At 45.9% G+C, this 20,196-nt stretch overlaps 1 protein-coding gene and 1 non-coding gene across 2 annotated transcripts; one reads left to right on the top strand and one right to left on the bottom strand.

Moving 5' to 3' along the window:
* Nucleotides 1-491: 491 nt before the first annotated feature.
* Nucleotides 492-563, bottom strand: TRNAQ-CUG (transfer RNA glutamine (anticodon CUG)). Its single transcript has one exon. It is a non-coding gene; the product is annotated as a tRNA-Gln (tRNA).
* A 262-nt stretch (nucleotides 564-825) lies between these two features.
* Nucleotides 826-20,096, top strand: RAB11A (RAB11A, member RAS oncogene family). The gene is made up of 5 exons (XM_074155975.1): nucleotides 826-973; nucleotides 8,951-9,146; nucleotides 10,100-10,293; nucleotides 11,280-11,360; nucleotides 18,331-20,096. The coding sequence occupies exons 1-5, from the start codon at nucleotides 934-936 to the stop codon at nucleotides 18,468-18,470; spliced, it is 651 nt and encodes a 216-aa protein (XP_074012076.1). The 5' UTR covers nucleotides 826-933; the 3' UTR covers nucleotides 18,471-20,096.
* The last annotated feature ends 100 nt before the right edge of the window (nucleotides 20,097-20,196 follow it).

Here is a 20,196-nt window from a genome sequence, read left to right as displayed (position 1 = left end):
CTTCCACCATGAGCTCCATTGGCTTGGCACGCCGCTTTTGGCCCCGTGCACAGGACAGAGCTGTGAGACCTCAGGGGGCTTCCCAAACTTCCCATGGGTATGGGCAGCCCTGCGGTGGAAGCCATTGCCTGCCTGTGTTGGTGGGAGGAGGTCAGGAAAAGATAATTCCAGCTCAAGGTGTGCCTAGTAGAGATGGAAATATGAAAGTCCCTGTATACACCACGGAGATCTCACCTGGAATGATGTGTGTGGTTCTTCTCCAACCTACACGGGCAGCTGATGGCTTCCATCCTGGTGCTGCCCACACCTACACCATGGCTGGGGACAGGGCTGGTGAGTGCCAGCCAAGAGAAGAGGAGAGGTGTGGCTGGTACAGCTCTGCGTGTGAAGGAGCCGGCGGGGGAAGCGAGGAGCGTGTCTGCCCGTAATTTGATCAAAAGAAGTCGGGGGAAAAAAAAAAAAAAAGTGGAAGAGGAAGGAAAAAAGCTACCAGGTTCCACCGAGATTTGAACTCGGATCGCTGGATTCAGAGTCCAGAGTGCTAACCATTACACCATGGAACCGCTCTGCCACCACCCCTCCCCGCCCGCCACTAGTCCCTTCCCCGCCGCCCCTCGCGCTTCCGCCGCAGCCCGTCCCCGCGGCCGTGGCCACCGGGTGGGCGACTGGGGGTGTCCGTGCGCGCCCTGCGGGCCGGGATGGACCGACCGCCCCGCCGGCACCGTCCCTTTAAGGCCGGAGTGGGCGGGAGAAGGCGGCTCTACCCCGGAAGCAGTTTTCGCCGCCGCGGCGCTGCCCCGGAAGCACCTGTCGGTGGGCGGGCAGAGAGCGGAGGGCGGAAGCGCCGCGGCGGCTGCAGGGAGGGGTCCGGCTGCCGCTCCCGCTCCCAGTCCTCGGCCTCCGCCGCGCCTCGACCCCCTCCCCCCCCCCGCCATGGGCACCCGCGACGACGAGTACGACTATCTCTTCAAAGGTAACGGCTGCGCCGGCTCGTCCCCGCGACAACCGGAGGGGTCACCTTCGGGAGGGGGTCCCGGCCATGGCGGCGTGGGGAGCGGCCCCCGCTCCTCCGTGAAGAGCTCGCTCCCGGCCGCCTCGGCCGGCCCCCGCCCCGCCGCCGCTTCCCTCCCAGCCCCGGGGAAAGGCGAGAGGTGCCCGGGCCCGCAGGCGGGTCCCGGTTGCCGCTCCCCTAAGGCGGCGGGGGCGGAGGGAGGGATCCGGCCTTGCCGGTGCTTCGGCGGGCAGGGGCGAGCCCTGCCGGGATGTTTCTGGAGCTCGATGGCCGAGGGCGTGCTGGGCCTGGCGGCGTTCGCCCCAAATCGACAGATTTGGGCTGGTTCCGTAGCGGGGTTGCGGCTTGTCCGAGATTTCTGCTCCGTGACCAGGCTGAGGCGAGGGCCAGGCGGCGGGGTGGCGAGCAGAGATCCCCAGTCAGGATGCCCAAGGCTGATAAGGGCTACTTCCTTTTCCAGCTATTCAACAGGGCTGTAAAGCGAATGACTTACACGCTCAGCGTTGGTAGATGATGCAGCTAATTTAATAAAGTAGTATTATTCACCGCCTTCTGTATTCTCAGCCCTTCAAAGAGGGGTGACTGGAGCTGCTGTTTCACATCCAGCCATCTCAGGCCCTGGCCTGGCACCTCCCGCGGCACCCGGCAGAGAAAAGCAGGAAAACCTTGTTTTCCAGGACCGCTGCCCCTCTGCTCTGCCGTACAGCAGCGAGTCGGGTTAAAACATTGCAGTTTTAGTTAACCTCTCAGTTATCGCTCCCCCCCCCCCAGCGTAAAATACCAGCCTGCTGGAAAGGTTCGTAAGGCGTGCTGTGAAGCATCTGCGGAAATGCTGATGTTGTGAAGTTGACTATCCGATTTTTTTGAAATCCTACTGCAAAAGCAAGCAAAGTATTGTAAAAAGTAGTTGTTTATTGCAATGTGGAATTGTGAATTTGAATTCAGGATTTAGAGTATTGCTTGTTACGTTGTAATGGTGAGAGACCCAGTGCTTGTCATCATGAAACTTAGGTAAAAGAAAATGTGATTTGTTTTCTCTGTACCCTTGAGCTCCTGTAATAATTTTGGGGAATTGCTTTTTTTTTGTTGTTTTTTTTTGTTGCCCGTTTTAGCCAATTGCCACGTGGAAAGTAGCATTATTTCTAACTATAAATCAGTCATCTCTACTGCTATTAAAATCAAATCAGGAAGTCCCAAGAAGGGCCTCTTTTCTCAGGTTGCAGCATTGGCAAGGGCCTTGCTGACCACTAGTTCAATTGCATCAAGCAATCTTATTGTAGGTACTTACGTGTACAAGTTATCAAAAACGTTGCATTACTTTTACCTGTTCATACAATTCTGTCGGTATGCTTATAATGAATGTTTTAGTTGTGAAGGTCTGGGAATATCAGTGACGCATAGTTTGTTGGGAGAGGTCCTATCTTTTATTAGACCTACTTCCTTATATAACTGGGAAAGAATTCAGTTAGGATTCTGTTATATAGAAAAGTTCAAAGCTAGTTTAGTTGGTTGCCCCTCCTAAAGCCTTTTCTGCTTACACTAGTTTATAGAAGCTGTTGGGAGTGCAGGGAATGCCATGAAAATGGCATTGTGAAGATAAGTGATTGGGGTTTTGCAAAGCTAAAGCCGACTGCAGGAAGTTGATGCAACGGGATTAACGTGGCAGCTGAAATAACATAACAAAGGCAGGGTAATGCACATTGTGGAAACTTTTGTAACTTCCCAAAGGTGATGGTGGTTATAAACAAGCTGTCGCCGCTCTGGAATGCTCTTGAAATTATTGCGAGTAGGTCTCTGAAATTAAATATCTCCTACCAGGCACTGGTCAAAAGGGTAAGAGGTAGGTAAAAACTCTTGGAAAAGGAAATGAGAACTCAAAGGGAACATTGAGCTGATGTTTGAATCTGAGGCATGAGCATCTTGGGGATTGAGAGCAAATGTAGGCAGGATGGGCATATCCATTTTGAAAGGGATGTTGTAGAATTAAACAGATGGAGAAGGGCATCATAGTAATGAGAAGAGACACCTATTTGATTCATATCCCTTACACTGAAGTGATATACAACCTTATCAAAATTAAAACAGTGAGTGATAATGGCCAATAGGGAAAGTATCTACTGTTTGACATAATTTTTGTGGGTATCTGTAGTGCTTCTTTTATTGAGCAGTAGGCGAAAACAGAAGGACATAAAGTCCTACAGATGTATATGCAAATTTTTGAGTGGTGCATTGCCATAAATACTATAAATGTATTTGAAAAACTGCACACATTTATAGAGGAAGAAAATTGTCTGTTGGTTATTTCAGCGTGATGGTTACAATGGCAAGTCTAAAGGTACTGCTTGTTTGAAGGTGTAAGGGCTTGCTAGGACAAAGATCAGCCTGTTTGTTCTGTTACACGTGTTTCTCAGACATCAGTTTTTGGCAGTTGGTCTGGGTGTTGGTCTATAAGACACTTAATCCAGTAGGACAGTTCTTCTGGGTTTATGAACTTGAAGGGACGTGGTAGGTTGGTGGGACTGAGTTCAGAATTTGACTTGGTTTAAGATAATTGGGAGATATTCTCTAGTCTGGTTGTTTTTTACTACCCTGGAGTTAAACTGCCTCGTGTCTGTTTATTCGAGACCTGGTTTTGTCCTGACTGCAGCTGTACGTCAAAATCTGGCTGACTGCTGGTGGGTGTAAGCTGAGCCCACCTATGCTGCTGTATGATAAAACCACAGTACCTGTTACAAAATACCCCTCTTCTGACTCCGTTGCAACACTAAAACCTAAGCCGAGCTTGTGAAAAGATGATTTCTGGTAAATTCTTCTTGTCCAGCTACATACGTCTTTGTATCCTTCCCTACTTTTTGGGTTCAGCTGAGAGTAGTGCCTGCTGTTCCCAGCACTGCACTTGAGGAAATGCAAGACCTATGAATTTCAGTTTGTAGAAAGCTTGCTCTAATTTTAATGGGAGGAAAAAATAATAAGGATATTACTTTATTACTTAATTTATTAAGCCTGTCCTAAATGCAGGAACTTTTTACTCTTTTTGATGAAAGTAATGTACTTGCAGTAGATAAGTAGTTATCAAAGCAACCCTCACTTGTAGAAGATGTCTTCTTTGTTTTCTATGGACAAAGCTCAAGCGGATTATCTCTGCACCTTGACCATCTGGACCTCTGTATTTGGGGTTAGACTTCTCAATTCTGAACATGGACCTGACTTGCGGTGACACCCAGCTTATCGTTAGGAAAAACTCCAGTTTCAGTTAGCTGCTTCCTACTTTGCATCATGTTCATTTCTCCAACTTTTCCCTTTGACATTGAGGAAATGCTCTGAAACTGAACAAACTTGTTGGTTTGGCTTTTAGAAAACACATTTCTTCTTGTGTGTTTTGTGTAGGGAAAAGTGGCTGCGTGACACCCGTTGGTTTTTACAATGGCAGCAAGTCCCGTGCCTTCGCTGTGTTAGATGTGGAGACACTTCTGTGCTAGATGGTTTAGCCGTTTTGCTACAGAGGTGTGTGGAGTCCCAGCTCTGCGTTACGTGTTGTATGTACAGGTAACAAAATGACCCCTACACCCTCAGAGTGCCTTTGAGACACCAGTTCTCTTTGTGGTGGTGAATAGGTGAATAAAACAGGGCACAGGTGAAGAGGCAGATTTATATAAGGCATGATCGTGTTAAGTTTATCACCAGGTACCTACAAGGTGTAGAATCAGGCCATCTTGATTAACATTTCCTTTAAATTCCAAATGAATAGGGCAGGCAGAGGTATTCATCAGCAGGTTCTTCTGGAGCTCATGAAGATGTGTCCAGGCTCTTTATTTATATGGCTCTCGATAGCGGAGCTCAGTGCAGAGACGAGTGTTTTCAGACACTGTAATCCCTTAGTGCTGGTGTCCTTGTTTAAAATTGTGGAATATGCAACTGGTGTAATAACTTTTACCATAAACAGTACAAGCTAGGGGTGCCGGACTTTCTATTTTCAACCTGATTAGGTTGTCAATAACACATTTCATGAGATAATTACAGTATTTTCTGAAAATTTCAACTAAGGTTTAACAGAAATAAAAATCGGGTGAGTGAGCTGGAATGTTGGTGAAAAATTAATAATCCTGCCTTGATGTAGTTCTCTAAATTGCTTTTCATGCAGCGTAGGAAATGGAATTCTTATTTTGGTCTTCTTCAGAGATAAAACTGGAACTACAGAATGAAATTTATACAGTAGTGTTGACTTCAAACTCATTTTTCTTTTTTTTTCTTTTTTTTTTTTTTCCCCTCTTTCTTCCCCCCAATGCTTGCCTTAAACCTTTGGGGTGGTAATGCTGTAGATACTCAAATGCATTGATTTAAAGCACATGGTTGCGAGTATTGAACTGGCACATCACTAAAGCAGTAAGAATGTCAGCCTGGTAGTTGTCACCTGGGGCAGGGAGATCACTTTCAGGATGTGCCAATACAAATCTCCCTTGATGGCGAAGCTTTCTAAGGTGCTGCTTTTGTAAGGGAAGTGCTGGTCTGAAGAAGGATATTGATGGAGGTTTTCAAGAATAGGTCTTGTGGCTGAACTTGCTTAAATGTTTCCTCCAGATGTTCCTCCTTCCAGTGCTGATGTAGTAAAGGGATTTGCTGCTGATGTGACGTTGGGTGGTACAGGAGAAAGTCGGAGCACAGCACTGGAAGGGCTATGTGCTGATGAGGACTGCAGTTACTCCAAACGGAGCGTTCTTCCCAATGTAAGGTTCTACACCTGGGGATTCATAAGAATTTGGTAAAGTAAGAGCTTGCCAACTGAAAGCTAGAACAATTAGATCTAACCACAGGCAGTCTGAGCCATTGAGGTCAGGAAAAGGTAATTCCAGTTCAATTTTCCTAGTAGAGATGGAAATATTACAGTCCCTGTAGACATCAGAGGGAGACCTCACCTGGAATGATGTGTGCGGTTCTTCTTGCTGCATGGAAAGGAAATTGAAAAACTGGTAGGGAAGATGTTTGGGGAAACGAACAGTCTGTTTATAAGGAAATACTGGAGAGGTTGGCTTATTTAGCAAGCAGAACAAAGCTGAGAGAAGATGCGGTTGCTTTCTGTAAATACCCCAGTGTAAACACCACTGGGAGAAGAAACTAATAAGCTAATGGACAATGCTGGCGCATGAACACCACCATCAGCTGACCACTAATTTCTTCTGGAAATTAGAAGGCAATTTCTGACCATTAGGAGTGAGTTTCTGGAAGAAAAGCCCAATAAAAGTGTGTGTGCAGGAACAATTAGCTTCAACGTGGAAGTAGATAACGTCATTTCCCTCCCAGAAACTGTTTGCTTGGGCTAGTTAGAGTGGGACTTGGGCATCCAGGGTCATTCCTACTGTATTTCTAGGCTGAGAATGTAATACATGGGAACACTGTGTAGTATAAAATATCAAAATGAGGTCGTTTGATAAGGAAAGCAAAATTAAAATCAATAATACAGTCTGAGTGGCTGTTAAAGTTGTTTCAGTCCATAATTGTATTCTAGGAGTGCTACTTGCTCAGACTGAGAGAAATACAGAAAATGTGAGGAGTCTTAGGCGCCTGCTGACATCGCAAGCTGTTCTTGTGTCAATGTTCAGGAGGAGCTGCAATGGCCCAATTAAGCAGAGGAAATAGCTGACTTCAAGGAGTAAAGCGTAATATTTTCCCCCTTTAATTGGGACATATTAATCTGGTGCTGGAAACCATTCGGAACAAAAGCAGCATGGGATTCAGACAAGGTAAGTAAAAAAAACCTGGCAGAGGAATTAAAATAAGTCTATTGTTAAATGACTTAAAGCTGTGCTTTGAAATATGCACCGAACAGCAAAAATACGTTTGAGGGGAATAAATACCTAGCAGGTATATGGCACATCCTGTTGGAAAAGGAAATAGATTGTTTTTCTCGTTTAGAGAAGATTTTGGCTGCTGCCAGAGCTAATGCTGGGTGACAGCAGGACTCAGGCGCGCGAGGGCAGTGGACAACTTTTGCCTCGTAGGGACTTGTTGTTTGTAACGTGTCCCAGTGTATACAAATATGATGTCATCTAAAACTGTGACCTAAACCCACCAAAATAGTATTGGAGAACTTACTTGCCAAGGAAAGAGGAAAGCCATGGCAGTTTGCCAGGTGGTGATGATGCAATTAGGTGCCCTGTCCCCCGCACTAAGTTTATTACGCTTGAGCATTTTCCGTGCCCGCAAAGCTGTTCGGCTGCGTCAGGGCACCTGACACCGACCAGAGCTGACCCGTCACGTAGGAAAACGGGATCCTATTTGCATTCAGCATAGGAATACCTGCACTTGTGATCTCCGTAAACAGAAGTGGTTAACGGAGACCCTCTCTGCTTTATGCCGCCTCTGTAGCCTGGCCGGCTGCGTGCTGAGTCAGCTGGCAGAGGAAGCTGCAAAGATGTTTATTTTGATGAAGTATTCTCTACAAGGCCACGTTTGGAGCCAGCGTTTGCTGCAATTTTCATTTTATGGAGGGTGTTTAAAAGGTGCTTCTCTGCCCTTCCAGTCAGAGAAAATGCCATTTGTCAGCATTGTTTTGCATTATTTAAATAGAAGCTGGTGTTCAGAGGGCTGCGGGGTGGTGCAGCAGCAGATGGGAGTATTTGCGCTGAGACTAAGACCCAGAGTGGTGTTTCTCATGTGATGAAAGCGTGTTTGGTGTGCTCATTCCTCTGTTGTACCACACAGAATCTTTAACGCTGTGTTGCAGTGTCTTAACTGTTAAGTGACGTATGTTACTGAGCAAGTATTTCTGCTTTTTCAAAACAGGCATAGTCACAACACTTTTTTTTTTGTCAACTGAGCATACGCTCTTTTGTTTTAACTGGCCTTGATTTACTGCTGAACTTTAAGGTTCTTAGTCATTCTTCTCAAGGATCTCACTCGTCTTCTTTTTTTCCTCCATTTCCTTCTGTTACCAGTTCAGTACCTTATCTTCGTTGAGGGTGTAAGATCATCCCGAGAGGCTCCTGTTGGTGTGACTTGGGGGTGGGAATGTGTTTCACCCACTGGCCTGCATCTTGGTAGGGAGTTTTAAGTTACACTGAAACTTGCACCATCCGACTCAGCGTTACAGGGTATTGCAGCCAATCCTTGTGACGCTTTTCTTCCTGTAGGAACTGGACTTTAAACCCTCTGTCGATCTCTTGTCAGGCATAGCTGAATCCTTCCAATTAGTTTCCTTGGCACTGGTGTTGTGTGATGAGTCAAGCTGAGCCGGGGAATGGGGAGTGGATGATGGTGGTTCTAATTCTGAGGCCCAGCGATACCCCAGCAGCATTTTAGAACAGTTTTTCAGGCCTGAAGTGGCCAGGAGTGGCAGCAGCAGCGAGGGACTGCGGAAGGGCAGAGTGCTGTGGCTCAGCTAACGTTTTTAAATTGTCCATCAAGGTGATGGTGGTCTTGTGGGTTTTTTGGAATTTGTTGGTTCTTTTTTCATTCACAGGGTTTTTTTTTGCCCCAGTGAGGAGTCTCTCTTCTGCGAAGGTACGAAGAGTGTAAAATGCAGGCAGAGTCTGCTGCCTGCCCTGTGTTTTGGACTTCAGCAAAACAGATTTCAGTTGAATGGTGTGGGTATTGTTTTGTTGTGGTGGTTTTTTAGTGTTCTAACAAGGATGTGAAATCCAAACTGTCTCCTACTTTTGCAGTGACAGCCATGTATATTCTTCCTGGAGGAGGAATGTTGGGCAAAGGAGTCTGTAACACGTAAGAGTCGAGTCTAACATCTGTTCAAAAATGCTGGTGAATGTGGCAGCTCTGGTTCTCTAGAAATACCAACACTTGGGACAGTAGACCCGTGACAAGGGTGGTAGTTTTGCCATTCTTTTCCTTCATGCTTCATTCTGGAAAGTAAATGTTTATTGCAGGTGATTGTCAGTGTATTATCTACATCTGGAATCTGATTCTTATGTCATTTTTGTCTTGTAGTTGTACTTATTGGAGACTCTGGAGTAGGCAAGAGTAACCTTCTGTCTCGATTCACTCGCAATGAGTTTAACTTGGAAAGCAAAAGCACCATCGGAGTAGAGTTTGCAACAAGGAGCATTCAAGTCGATGGGAAGACAATAAAGGCTCAGATATGGGACACAGCAGGGCAGGAGCGATACCGAGCTATAACATCAGCGTAAGTGACAGCTTGTGTGGCTGAAGAGGGTAATTTTGGCCCCTTCTGATTCCTCAGAAACTACAAAAAGGGAGTGTTTGTACTTTATCGTGTAATATCCACAACCTATGAGGGAAGGAAGCTTAAAATATTCAGTCCAGAAACTTGATAGAGTGTGTCCCTGTACAAACTGATTTACTTCTCAGTGCTCTCATGATGTGTACCTGGAGGCATTTCAAGCCTGGAATGCAAGAGCTTTGAGAGACTCATTTCAATGCAAGCGATTGATAAAGTAATATCAGTGTTCATGGAGGTTTTATCAGTGGTAACCTAAGACCAGAAAACCCTCCTGTAACAGCAGTAAAAAAAGACTGCTCGCTTTGCTTGCTTATTTTATTGGGGAAAAAAATAGCGTAGCAAAAGCTGGATTTAAGTAAAGCTGGGGATGGGAGTGGGGGAACACAGCCTGTTTCTTTTTTGAATGCATTACTGTGCCCCTCTCTGGTCTGAAAAGAGACCAGCTGTGGCCTTTTGTAAAGGGAATAGATCAGGTTGACTTTTTTATGATCCAGTGAGTCATTCTAAAGTCTCTCTATCACTATGGGCTGTGCCCGTACTGCACTCACAGTGATGGGTGGGGGAGACTTTCTAGGAGTGGATCAGAGGTTGAAGGTGATAGGAGCTCCCCACAGATTCCAGAGCCTCATTTTTGGGATGTAGGGTTCTCCCCACAAGCCTGGGGCTTGGCTTGGCTTACCTCCTACGCTCTGAGCTGTCACGGTTGCTCTGGTGGTCCTGTGGCATAACCCACGTCTGGCTGCTCTCCTTCACTGCTTCAAGTCCCATGTACCCTGCCTCTGGGTATTTTTTTGTACAGCTGTCTTAGTAATAGCTATTTCCCATTATTGCACAGTAACTTGTCACTTTTAATCATGTTTCTTGCTGGTTCTCTTAACACGTCTCTTCACCCACAGGTACTATCGTGGAGCTGTAGGGGCATTATTGGTGTATGACATTGCGAAGCACCTTACTTACGAGAACGTGGAGCGATGGTTGAAAGAGCTGCGAGACCACGCTGACAGCAATATTGTAATCATGCTCGTGGGGAACAAGAGTGACTTGCGCCACCTGAGAGCAGTCCCTACAGATGAGGCCAGAGCTTTTGCAGGTTAGTGAACTCAAAATAATTTCCTAACGCTAACTGTCTGGGGATCTGCCTACCTGGTCTGAGATACGGGAGTGTGCTGGTGGGAGGAAAAAGAGTGCTGCTGGTGATGTCCCTCAGTGTCACATACTGGTGTCTCCCTCTTTAATTCAGTCAAAACAGAAGCCTTGTAGAACACTTGTGCTGATGTGGTTTCAAGAAGGAGCCAGACACACTTGAAAATTTTAAACTGGATTTATTCTCTCCCCTGTGCATTGCTTTTCTTGCAGAAACCGTGCCTACGGCTTTAGGTTTGCATTTCTTATATGGTGGTAACTTTGCACCTGGGTATTGCCGCCTTTGTACCAACTGATCTGGAGCGCTATGCAGATGCCTGTGGCTGGACAGATTTTCATTAAACCAGCTTTCTGACTCGTTACATAATTAAGATCTGTGAAAAACAATTCTAGTTTCTGTAAATCTTGCCTTGTTTTAGGCCAAATTTCTTTCATCTGGGAGCATAGCTGAGTTTCTTATGTTAAGGCTTGCTGTCGCTGCATTTGCCGAATTTATGGCCAGTGAGAATCTCTGCCTGCAGGCGGAGGGCTGTCATTCCCCAATAGGGCTAGCCCCGTTAAATAACTGCCATGACACACCAGCAGGTGGGAGGTGGAGAAACTTGATGAGGTTAAAGAAAATCCAGGAGTCTTCCTCACACAATTCTTGAAAGTGCAACAAATTCTCACTTTCAGTGAAGCGGGAAGATGTGCCTCAAAGTAAGACAGCACTGGATTGATCCCTGTGCTTGAGGATGAGTGTAAATCCTAATGGTGGTGTTGGGTGGTGTTGCTTTCAGATCACGTAAGGGGGGAAAACCCCACACCTTTTTATACTTGATACCTGTGCGTCTCATCAGGAACACCACAGATATAATCTGGTAGAGAAGTTCTTCCAGATGGGAGACAGATATGCGAGGTACCCCTCTAATTATAGCATTTCTGTCCACACAGAGAAAAATGGCTTGTCATTTATCGAGACGTCTGCTTTAGACTCGACAAATGTGGAAGCAGCTTTCCAGACTATTCTGACAGGTGAGTCATCTAGTGCTTTGTGTTTCAAGGGGGAAGGGCAGAAGGCTGCTCAGATACAATGCAAATGGACATTTCTTTGCCTCTACAGTGTTTAAAATTTTGCTATTTAATCATTCTTCACAGCCGTAAGATTTGGAGTTCAGTTTCAAAGTGTCACAGTTGAAAGGCCAGCCTTGAGCTCAGGAATGAATCCTTCCTCACTTTGATCTGCCCCATGTTTCTAGTCAGCCTGGTTTATGTTTCAGTTTCCCATTTGTGTATGATATAAGGAATGTCCATGGGAGAGAATTATCCCATGCAAACATCAAGTTAAAACAGCCATTGTTTATCAGAGGAGAAGTCAGTCTAGTTTGTTTCCATCTTAAATGGTCACCATAGAGGATGCCAAGGGAAAAGGGATGAAAGAGTAAAGCTCCTTCCTTTGAACGGTGCTGGTAGTCTGAGATGTGGTGACTCCTGAGCTGCCAGGTAGTCACTGTCATCGCATTTAATAGTCCTGGCTGAACTTTTGGCCTCTGTGACATGTGATGGCAGTGAGTGCTGCATTTTTTTTTTATGCTCTGTGGGTAAAGTACTTCCTTTATGTTTAAACCCTTTTTTAGATAAGCAGAACTTAAGATTCTGAGACATTCAACTACAGCTACTTGGGGGACCATAACTTAACCATGGCTTATAGAGGCTAGGGTAGGAATTTGCAAATTGGTGTGGAAATCGCTAGCTGTCACGGGACTCCTGTATCGCTGTGTGTCCCATCAGCTGTAGGCAGGGCACAGTGGGACAACAGTGGCATGTGTGATTTCTTTGAGTTTTTGTCATTCCCAGCTTTGGCAAATGCCTCTCCAAATCTCTAGGCTGGGTCTTCAAAACACCTGAGAGGCTCCTCTGGTTTGGTATGTCTCTCTGTTCTGGATGTACCAGGGGGTCTCTCTGTGTTCTCTGTGTGCCTCCAGTGTGTTTCCCGGTTGCAAATTTAAACTCCCTCCTTCCCCATGTAGCATGTGCCAGGCTTACATGATCTGCTTCATATGGCAGTGGCCCCACTTCTAAACTATGTGTCTCTATTAATCAGATCTCATTGCTGTGATGTTGGCAACTAGTTGGTTTTGAATTTTTTTTCCTCTTTGCCAGCTAATTTAATCATTCTTTTAAAACCACACCAAAAAGGACTTGTTAGCTATACTGGAACATGCATGAGGAGGAGGCAGCTAGGAAGATATTTACTGTAATAAAAGTATAAATTCTGTAGCATTTTTTTGAGTTGTTTGAAATGCTTTATGAACACCCTAGCAGTGAAGAGAGAGAGTTGTTAGCCTGCTGGAGTATTAGCTGCCTGTGTCCATCTCTTTCTTGTCTTATCCTTTGTTGTTAAGAGGCCTCTTTTGGTTCTGTTGTGTGTGTTTTACAGTGGGTTCCTCAGCAGTAGTGCTCCTGTCCATACACTAGCAAAAAAGTGTGTCCATGTTAGATGATGTGTGTGTAGGGATGCTTATCTTGCTGCTTCGTGCAATGCTGGGACGAGCACTTGAGTTTGTTTCCTCTTCAGCTGAACCGTGTGGTTCCCTTTTAACTTCAGTGTAGTCATTTGGTTGTAATTCAACCTTGCACAAATTAAAAAAAAGAAGGGAGAAGTTGTGTTAGCTTATACATTTACTTCCTACATGACTAACTACTAATGCCATCAGAGGGTGGATGATGGAGTGGCTGAGTGCAATGGTATCTGGGATACCTGCTAGATTACCTGTTCTCTTCACCTACCTAAAGACAGTCCTGTCAAAAATGCTCATGAATTTGGGCATGGATTTTTCAGGAGAAAGACCTTTTTTTTTTTTTTTTTTTTTTTATTGCTTACTTATAACTGCTAAAACCTGAAACTTCTTCCTTTGTGCACGTGTCCTTGGTAGCCCTTCTCCTCTCAGAAGCACCTAGACTGAGCTTCGAGGTCAGATTCTGGCCGACTGTGCTGTGTGTAATGTAGAACAGCCTTGCTGCCTGTGCTTTCAGTTTTCAGTGGAGATCAGGGCTCTCGGATGAAGGTTAGTTAATTAGCTTTCATACTCATTCAGCACCAGCAGCAGTAAAACAGAACTGGAAATATATCAGACATTGTTTATCCCATCCCAAGGTGGCTGTCAGAGCCAATATAAGCTGGTCACCTAATTGCCTCCATCTCCTGTTGGACCGTTCTGGTCTCTAATAGTGACTGCTGAAGAGGTGGAAAGGTTCCTGTGTGCCCTGGGCTGCTGCCTTATTTCCACAGAGCTGCGTGACGCTCAGACGATACACTGCTGTTGCCATGGGGAAGCAGTTCACCTCTTGGGCACAGGCGAGGTTGTTTCTTTATCTCTCCTCCCATGCTTCAAACGGTACCTTTTATTCCAGAAGTTAGTTTGGATTCTAATTCTCAGAGGGTTTGTTGGGTTTTTTTTTTTTCTGGTTTAATTTTTTTCTGCAAGGGAGAGCAGTGTGTAATGGGAAAACAAGTGATTAAAACGTGCCCTTGGTGGACTCTGACAGATTGTTGAGGCTGTTGCTTTTTCACAAACTTCAGTGTTCCCTGCATGTTGCTCTGACGGTGTTTTGGGTAAAGAGCTCTTGGGTTTGCGGACAGGATCCTTGTTCAGGAGGGCTTGGTTCAACTGTGCTGGAAGAAACACTTCTGCTGATCAGTGGGCATGTGGCTCACTCCAGACAGGAGCTCCTGTTTCAGGGAGATAAAGATGGAGTAAATAATGCATTAGCAGCAGGTTGGCTCCATCTCGGCTGTGACTGGCATGCTAAGGACGTGTGTTCTGCCAATAAACTTCTCGATAACACTTCACAGCTGGCTTTTTCTGTTAATGATTTGCTTCGAAGGAAGGAGGGGAGCAGTCATCTGAGGAATGTGGTTTTCAGACTGACCCTGCAGAATCATGGAGAGTCTGTGTTTGGCAAGGCTGCCTCCAAGCACAGTGCCTGTGGGTGGAATGCTCGCTGTCCTTTGAAGAAAGAAGCTGGTAAAGCCATCAGGCTTTGCCACAGGCTGGGAGTGGAGGTGGCTGACAGAAGGGGCAGGGCATGCTGCTGCACCAGCTCTGCCAGTCTTTGCAGTGCTGGGAACTGCACCGCAGAGACAGCCCAGCCGGCTCCTGATGCTTTTCACACAGCTCCTTAGATCTCTCCTGAACAGGGTGTTGTGACTAAGGTCTGTAGCAGAACTCCTTTCTTCTCTAGCCTGCTGAAGCCCTGCTGGGACAGTGATGGAAACTCGTAAGAGTACTTTCCTTGGAGGTGCAGCAGGGTCTGTGTTGAGCTTAACCACACCTCGATTCTCAGCTTAAGCCACTTTGAAGGGATGGCTTTGGGCATGGGAAATAGGAATCCATTATAGTTAGCACAGCCTAAGTGAGCATGTGATCTGCTGTTACAGGTGGAAGAAGGGGGAGGAAGCTATTCTTTCCTCTCCCTATGTTATAGAGGACTTCTAGAGAGGGGTGTATCTTAAACCTAATGGGCTTCCTGTCCTGCTGAGGATTCCAGATGAGGTTTTGGGGACCTTTTCCTTCTGTGGCTTAGAGTAATGGTCCCTATCCAAATTCTTCTGTTACAAGATGTCTAGATGTCAAGGGCTGATTGTTGTGCACACAAGGCTGCTTTGTATCATCTGGCAAATAGGAGAGAGACCGGTATTATAATCCTAGCCACTCTGAGCATTCACAGCAGGATAAAGCATCTTTAAAAGTAAACTGGTCTGCCTCTGTTCACTGCCCAGCTCTATGCTGTCTCTGTTCCCATACTGCGTTCTGCTGCAGTTTCATCTCTAAGGATTCCCATCTCCAAGGAAACAACATCACAGAGCATTAATGTCAAAAAAATCTAGGGATTTCCTCTTTTGTTAGCTCTGCACACCTGAAAATGAATGAAACGCTAGTGCAGGCTGAGCAGACAAGGGCTGGACAAGCTCCTCCTGGGCAGCAGTGTCACTTTTTCCCAGCCCTCTCACAGTGCAAGGCCTGTCTCACACAGTTAGCAATTATGCGGTGATGCATTCTGCTGAATGTGCTCTTAATAAGGTCTCATTCAGTTACTGAGCAGAGCATAAAGTGTAGTGTCTTCATTAAAAAGCGCATGTCTTCATTAGCCTGGCACTCCTCGCTGCAGACCAGTTTCAGCGTAGGCTTTGCTGCTGGGCATTTTGCCCCAGTGAGAGCAGGTTTAAGCTGTTCCCACCTCCCCTTTCACACCAGCACAGCTGTGTGTGGTGAAAGGGTGTGCAGCTCAGCCAGGGAAAGGCAGGTTTCAGCCATTTAGGCTTTCATCTGGGACGGTCCGTGGTGGTTGCACAAAGGTTTGCACCGTGGAGGAGGGAAAAACCGCAGTGAGCAACAAATTTGTGGCTACTGCAAGTTAATTCAAGCAGCGCGGCGGCTAAATGTCCTTGCAGGACTGCCAGGGAGGCCGTGGAAGTGGGGGTTGTGGAAATATGTTCCCAGAGACAGAAGGGATAGACCCTTTATCAGCAGAGAAATCAACGCTGTTAAGATTGTTTTTAAGGCTTTGGAGCTGTTTGCTGGAGATCTTTGCTGTGAGATGTGTTACCCAGAGGACACCCCGGTTGCCAGTCCTCGCTTGGGGAAGGAAGTGTGTGACAGCTCACGTTAGGGACCGGTATGAACTAGTTCAGGAAGTTCTGTGGAAAACTGAGAATTGCTGCTGCTGAAGGTGCTCCTAGAGAGTTTCTAGTAATGAAGGTGGCAAGAGCCTTCTTGCATTGGGTAGGAAGGGGCAGCGTTCTGCACTCGGGGTAACCTTAACCTGGCTCTCTGCCGTCGGCTGGGACAGGGCAGGGGACCAGAAAACTTGTCCTGAAGAATGGGGAGCAGCTCTCTCCCAGCTCCGCTCCTCCCAGCTGCACACAGGCACCCTGCTGGAGGTGGAGTGGCTGCCGCAGGGCCAGCCTGATCTTTATCTGCACAGTCCTGCAGGGGGTTGCTGGTGCCTTTAAAGATCTGATTTCAGGGGATTCATTTAACTTGTGAAGTTGCTTGTGTGTAAGACTGTTGGAAAGAAGAGTGAGCTCAAGAAAGGGAGAAATTGGAACATCCTTTTACGTGTGCAGCTTTTGTTTGGTTGCCTCTGTAACTGAATGCGTACGTGAAATCCACTTTTCTGAACACTTTATCCCTATCTGAGTCTGAGCTGTCAGTTTGGAGGCCCAACGGGCAGATTCTTTCAAGGCGCCACTTGCAAAGGTTAATGTTACTTGTACATTCCACAGATAGAGCGCAGTATCTACGTAAGAGATTTTTATTTTGCCAGCAGCCCCGCGGATGCCTGCAGCCCTGCTCTTACTTCTCCTGGGGAGCACTCGGCCTCTGTTTGTGTTGGCAGCTTAGATCAGCGCAGGCTTGTTGCATCAAGGGCAAGGTTTTCGAGCCTTGTTTGTCAGGGACCCTTTTTAGCTCTTAAATGCCATCCCTTCCCATTGTCGTAACAGCAGGCGCTTAACTGTGTGATCAACCCTTGGCAGAAGAGAGGACTTCTCTGCTCAAGGTTGCTGGATTTCTAGTACTGAAATGATGTCAGGGTGTGCACTGAGCAGCTCATTAAAATTGTGAACAAAGGCTACTCGCTAATGACAAAGTTCTGGTGGAAAAGACGTGGTTTGGGGTCAGGCGAGGTGCGTGCTTGGACAGTCATTATCCAGCTGATAAGGGACTTCAGACCTGCGAAAGAACTTGGACCTTGGCTTTGGTTTGCCAGAATAGTTTGCGAGCTGAGCTTTTCCCTGCTTTGCTGGGTGGAGGAGTGAAGTGCAGACACCTTCACCTTCTGCAGCCTGCGTTTATCTGAAACCTTCGGCAGGGCAATGAGCTGGACCCTGCAAATTGTGTGTGGGCATCGACTCCTTCTCTCAGGGGCTCTGCTGCCCCGCAGCGCTGGTGTCTGTGTTGCCAGCACACTTTTCTGTTGGGCAGAGTAGAAGACGTCATTTCAGGGTTGGCTTTTTGCTGAATCTTGAAACACATTCAAACTTTTGTTAAACTGAGGTTTAGCAAGCTTTTTTTTTTTTTTTTAACTTTAATGGTTTAAAATTTTGCAAGCGAGTTCCCCATGTTCTATTTTTGGTATCCTTTATTTCCTTTCTGGGGGTGAAGTGCTACACATGCCGTACTTTGTTCTGTGCAGCTGAAGTAAGTTCTCCTGTAGCTACTCGGAGTTTACGTTCAACACGCACCATCGGCCACTAACAAATCCCAGGAAATTGGGCAGGGCTTTCAGTGCAGGTGTGCGGCGTCCCTCACTTGGCAGCGTGCTGGGAAAGGCACAGGAGTTTAACCCATCCTCTCTGATTTATGCTGGAATTTCTTCATCTGGAGTCCATATTTCTTCTCTAGTTTTGAAGTTTAGGTGCACTAACACGGCAGGTTTTGTAAAGGGTTTGTGTTCTGCTTAAGGTGTCGAGTCCCCCCTTCTGGGCCCCAATATTCAACCTTTTCTGAAGATTTGAAACCGCTTGGACGATAGGCAAGGCATTGTAGGTGATTTGCATGCCGAGACAGAAGAAATTGCTCTTGCAGAGGCAGAGACAGAAATTTTGAGTGGTTCTTTTTAACCCTTCTGTGATCTGTGGTTACATCAGCAAACACGCAACCGCTGTCCTCGGAGCCCTAGGAACCATCAGGATGGAGTTTCTGATTCCAAGCAAAAAAAAAAAAAAGGTGAATTCTGTCCGTTTACTGACTCTTATCTCAAGGGGAATAAAACAGTTGTTAAAAAATTCATTTCTTTTGCAAAAAATATAAATATTTTATGTTCTGAATATAGAAAGGGTCACGATTGAACTTCTCGTGAACCCTTCTGCTCATTACCTCTATATTTCCAAAAGTATGGGAAATCTTTGTGTATTTTATGCCTGGTTTCCCCCAGCCTTAACTTGCTGATGGTGTATTGCCGGTGTATGCCTAATGACTGGCTCTTTCTCATCTTCCAGAGATCTATCGTATTGTTTCCCAGAAGCAAATGTCCGACAGACGTGAAAATGATATGTCTCCAAGCAACAACGTGGTTCCCATTCACGTCCCTCCAACCACTGAAAACAAACCAAAGATGCAGTGCTGTCAGAATATATAGAATTGGTCATTCTTTCCCGAAAGGCTGTGTATATTCCCCAGGTCCAAGATTTAAATATATTTGTAATTCTCGTGGTTACTTTCTCGTGTTTAGTTACTGCATATTCCTTCTGAATTTCTCCATGTCTTAACACTTTGATTTCAGTGTTTATAAATCGATTGCTTCTATGTGGCTGCAGTATTTTCCCAAACACCGACTTGTCGGTTTTGGTTCGGTAAATTGTTTGGAACTTGAACTGATCTCTTTCCGACATGATGCCCGCTAGTCAGAGCGCAGACACCTTTAGTGAGCGCTTGAAGACGTTATTCTTCTCCTCACGGAACAATTACTGTCAGGTTAACTAGGAAAAAATGTCTGGGCAGGATTGCCTTGTCTTAAGGTGTTGTGTACTGCATCTAAAGCTTGACGAAATGCCCGTTGCTCTGAAGTGCAATTTTAATGTAAGTTAAATGTTTTTGGCTACATCTTCAGATTGTCAAGTTAGGGGGTTTTTAATAGAATATTATGGGGGAGAAAAGAGAATTTCTCATGAACAAGCAGCGGGGTTCCTGCTACCTGTGAATGAGCTTTTGTGGTTTGGCCCCTGCTGCAGAGGAGGTTGTGATGTGAGGCCGAGCTGCTGGGAGGCTGCCGGGGGACGCTGGTGGGACTCCGTCTGAGGTGCCTCTAGTGAAGAAAGCGAAAGCACGAGCTGTGAAAACTGATGAAGGGTCACTCTAACATTGGAACTTGCAGCATGTTTCCGTGCTGCCCGAGGCTTTGCCTCCACAGTGCTGGTGGTATCAGGATTTGAGGATGCCTTTTTTCCTTCGTGATACAAAGACCTGAAGGGTGTTGTCACGTATTGCATATCACATTTATTAATACTTGCCACATACATTAATATATATCCAAGTGCTTGAGTTGATGAATCAACAACTTCCGCAACCTGGTCTTAATTTTTAATTCCGTTTCATCTGGCATTTTGAAATTATTCCAGTAGTTTGTTATAAGTTCTTTAACAAAAACATCTGGAGTAGTTTTCTTACTGGATGCCTTCCTTCTGTGGCCTGTTGCTCAGTACCAATCATCGCTCGATTAGCTCCTTCAGGGATACATGAACCGTGCCTTGTGTCACTGCACTCACGCGTGTCACTCAGTATGTGCTATTCCCAACACGTCATTAATACTGAGGTTTGGAGGCTATAGGCACCGAGTTTCTACAGTATTTAAAAGAACTGTTTGTTGTATAAATGCCTGCAGTTATTTATACAATTGGAGGGAAGTAATTGATTCTGGGGGACGTTTCTCAAACTCTGATATGACCCACTGGGAATATCCAGATCGGGGGTAGGCACTACCAGCTGCGTTCGTACCCAACCTTTCTGTCTCGCGGTGCTCATGATGTGTAAGGCACACGGAAGGCATTGCTGTAGTCGGTCACTTGGTTTTTTGGTTGTTTTGTTTTGTTTTGTTTTTTTTTTAATCCATTTCTCCTCCTGGTATTAGTTCTGAAGATGCTATTTTGATCTGTTTGTAAATTACTTTGTATTTTATGCATGTACTGTACCTTGATTCATTATTTTTTTAGATTGATTTAAACTATAATCATCCATGATTCTAATAAAGAATTACAGGGGACGACTCAGTATGGTGTTGGGTGGACTTTTTGGGAGATCTGGGATTCGACCTGAAGGTTTTCTTACTTACTGGAAGCCAGTGAGCTTCTTGGAACAGGTTGTGAGAA

Source organism: Numenius arquata, chromosome 11, assembly GCF_964106895.1.
Source record: "Numenius arquata chromosome 11, bNumArq3.hap1.1, whole genome shotgun sequence".
In the NCBI taxonomy this organism is placed as follows: domain Eukaryota; kingdom Metazoa; phylum Chordata; class Aves; order Charadriiformes; family Scolopacidae; genus Numenius; species Numenius arquata.
Note: the sequence above shows the minus strand (reverse complement) of the source record. Positions and strands in the feature narration are given on the sequence as shown.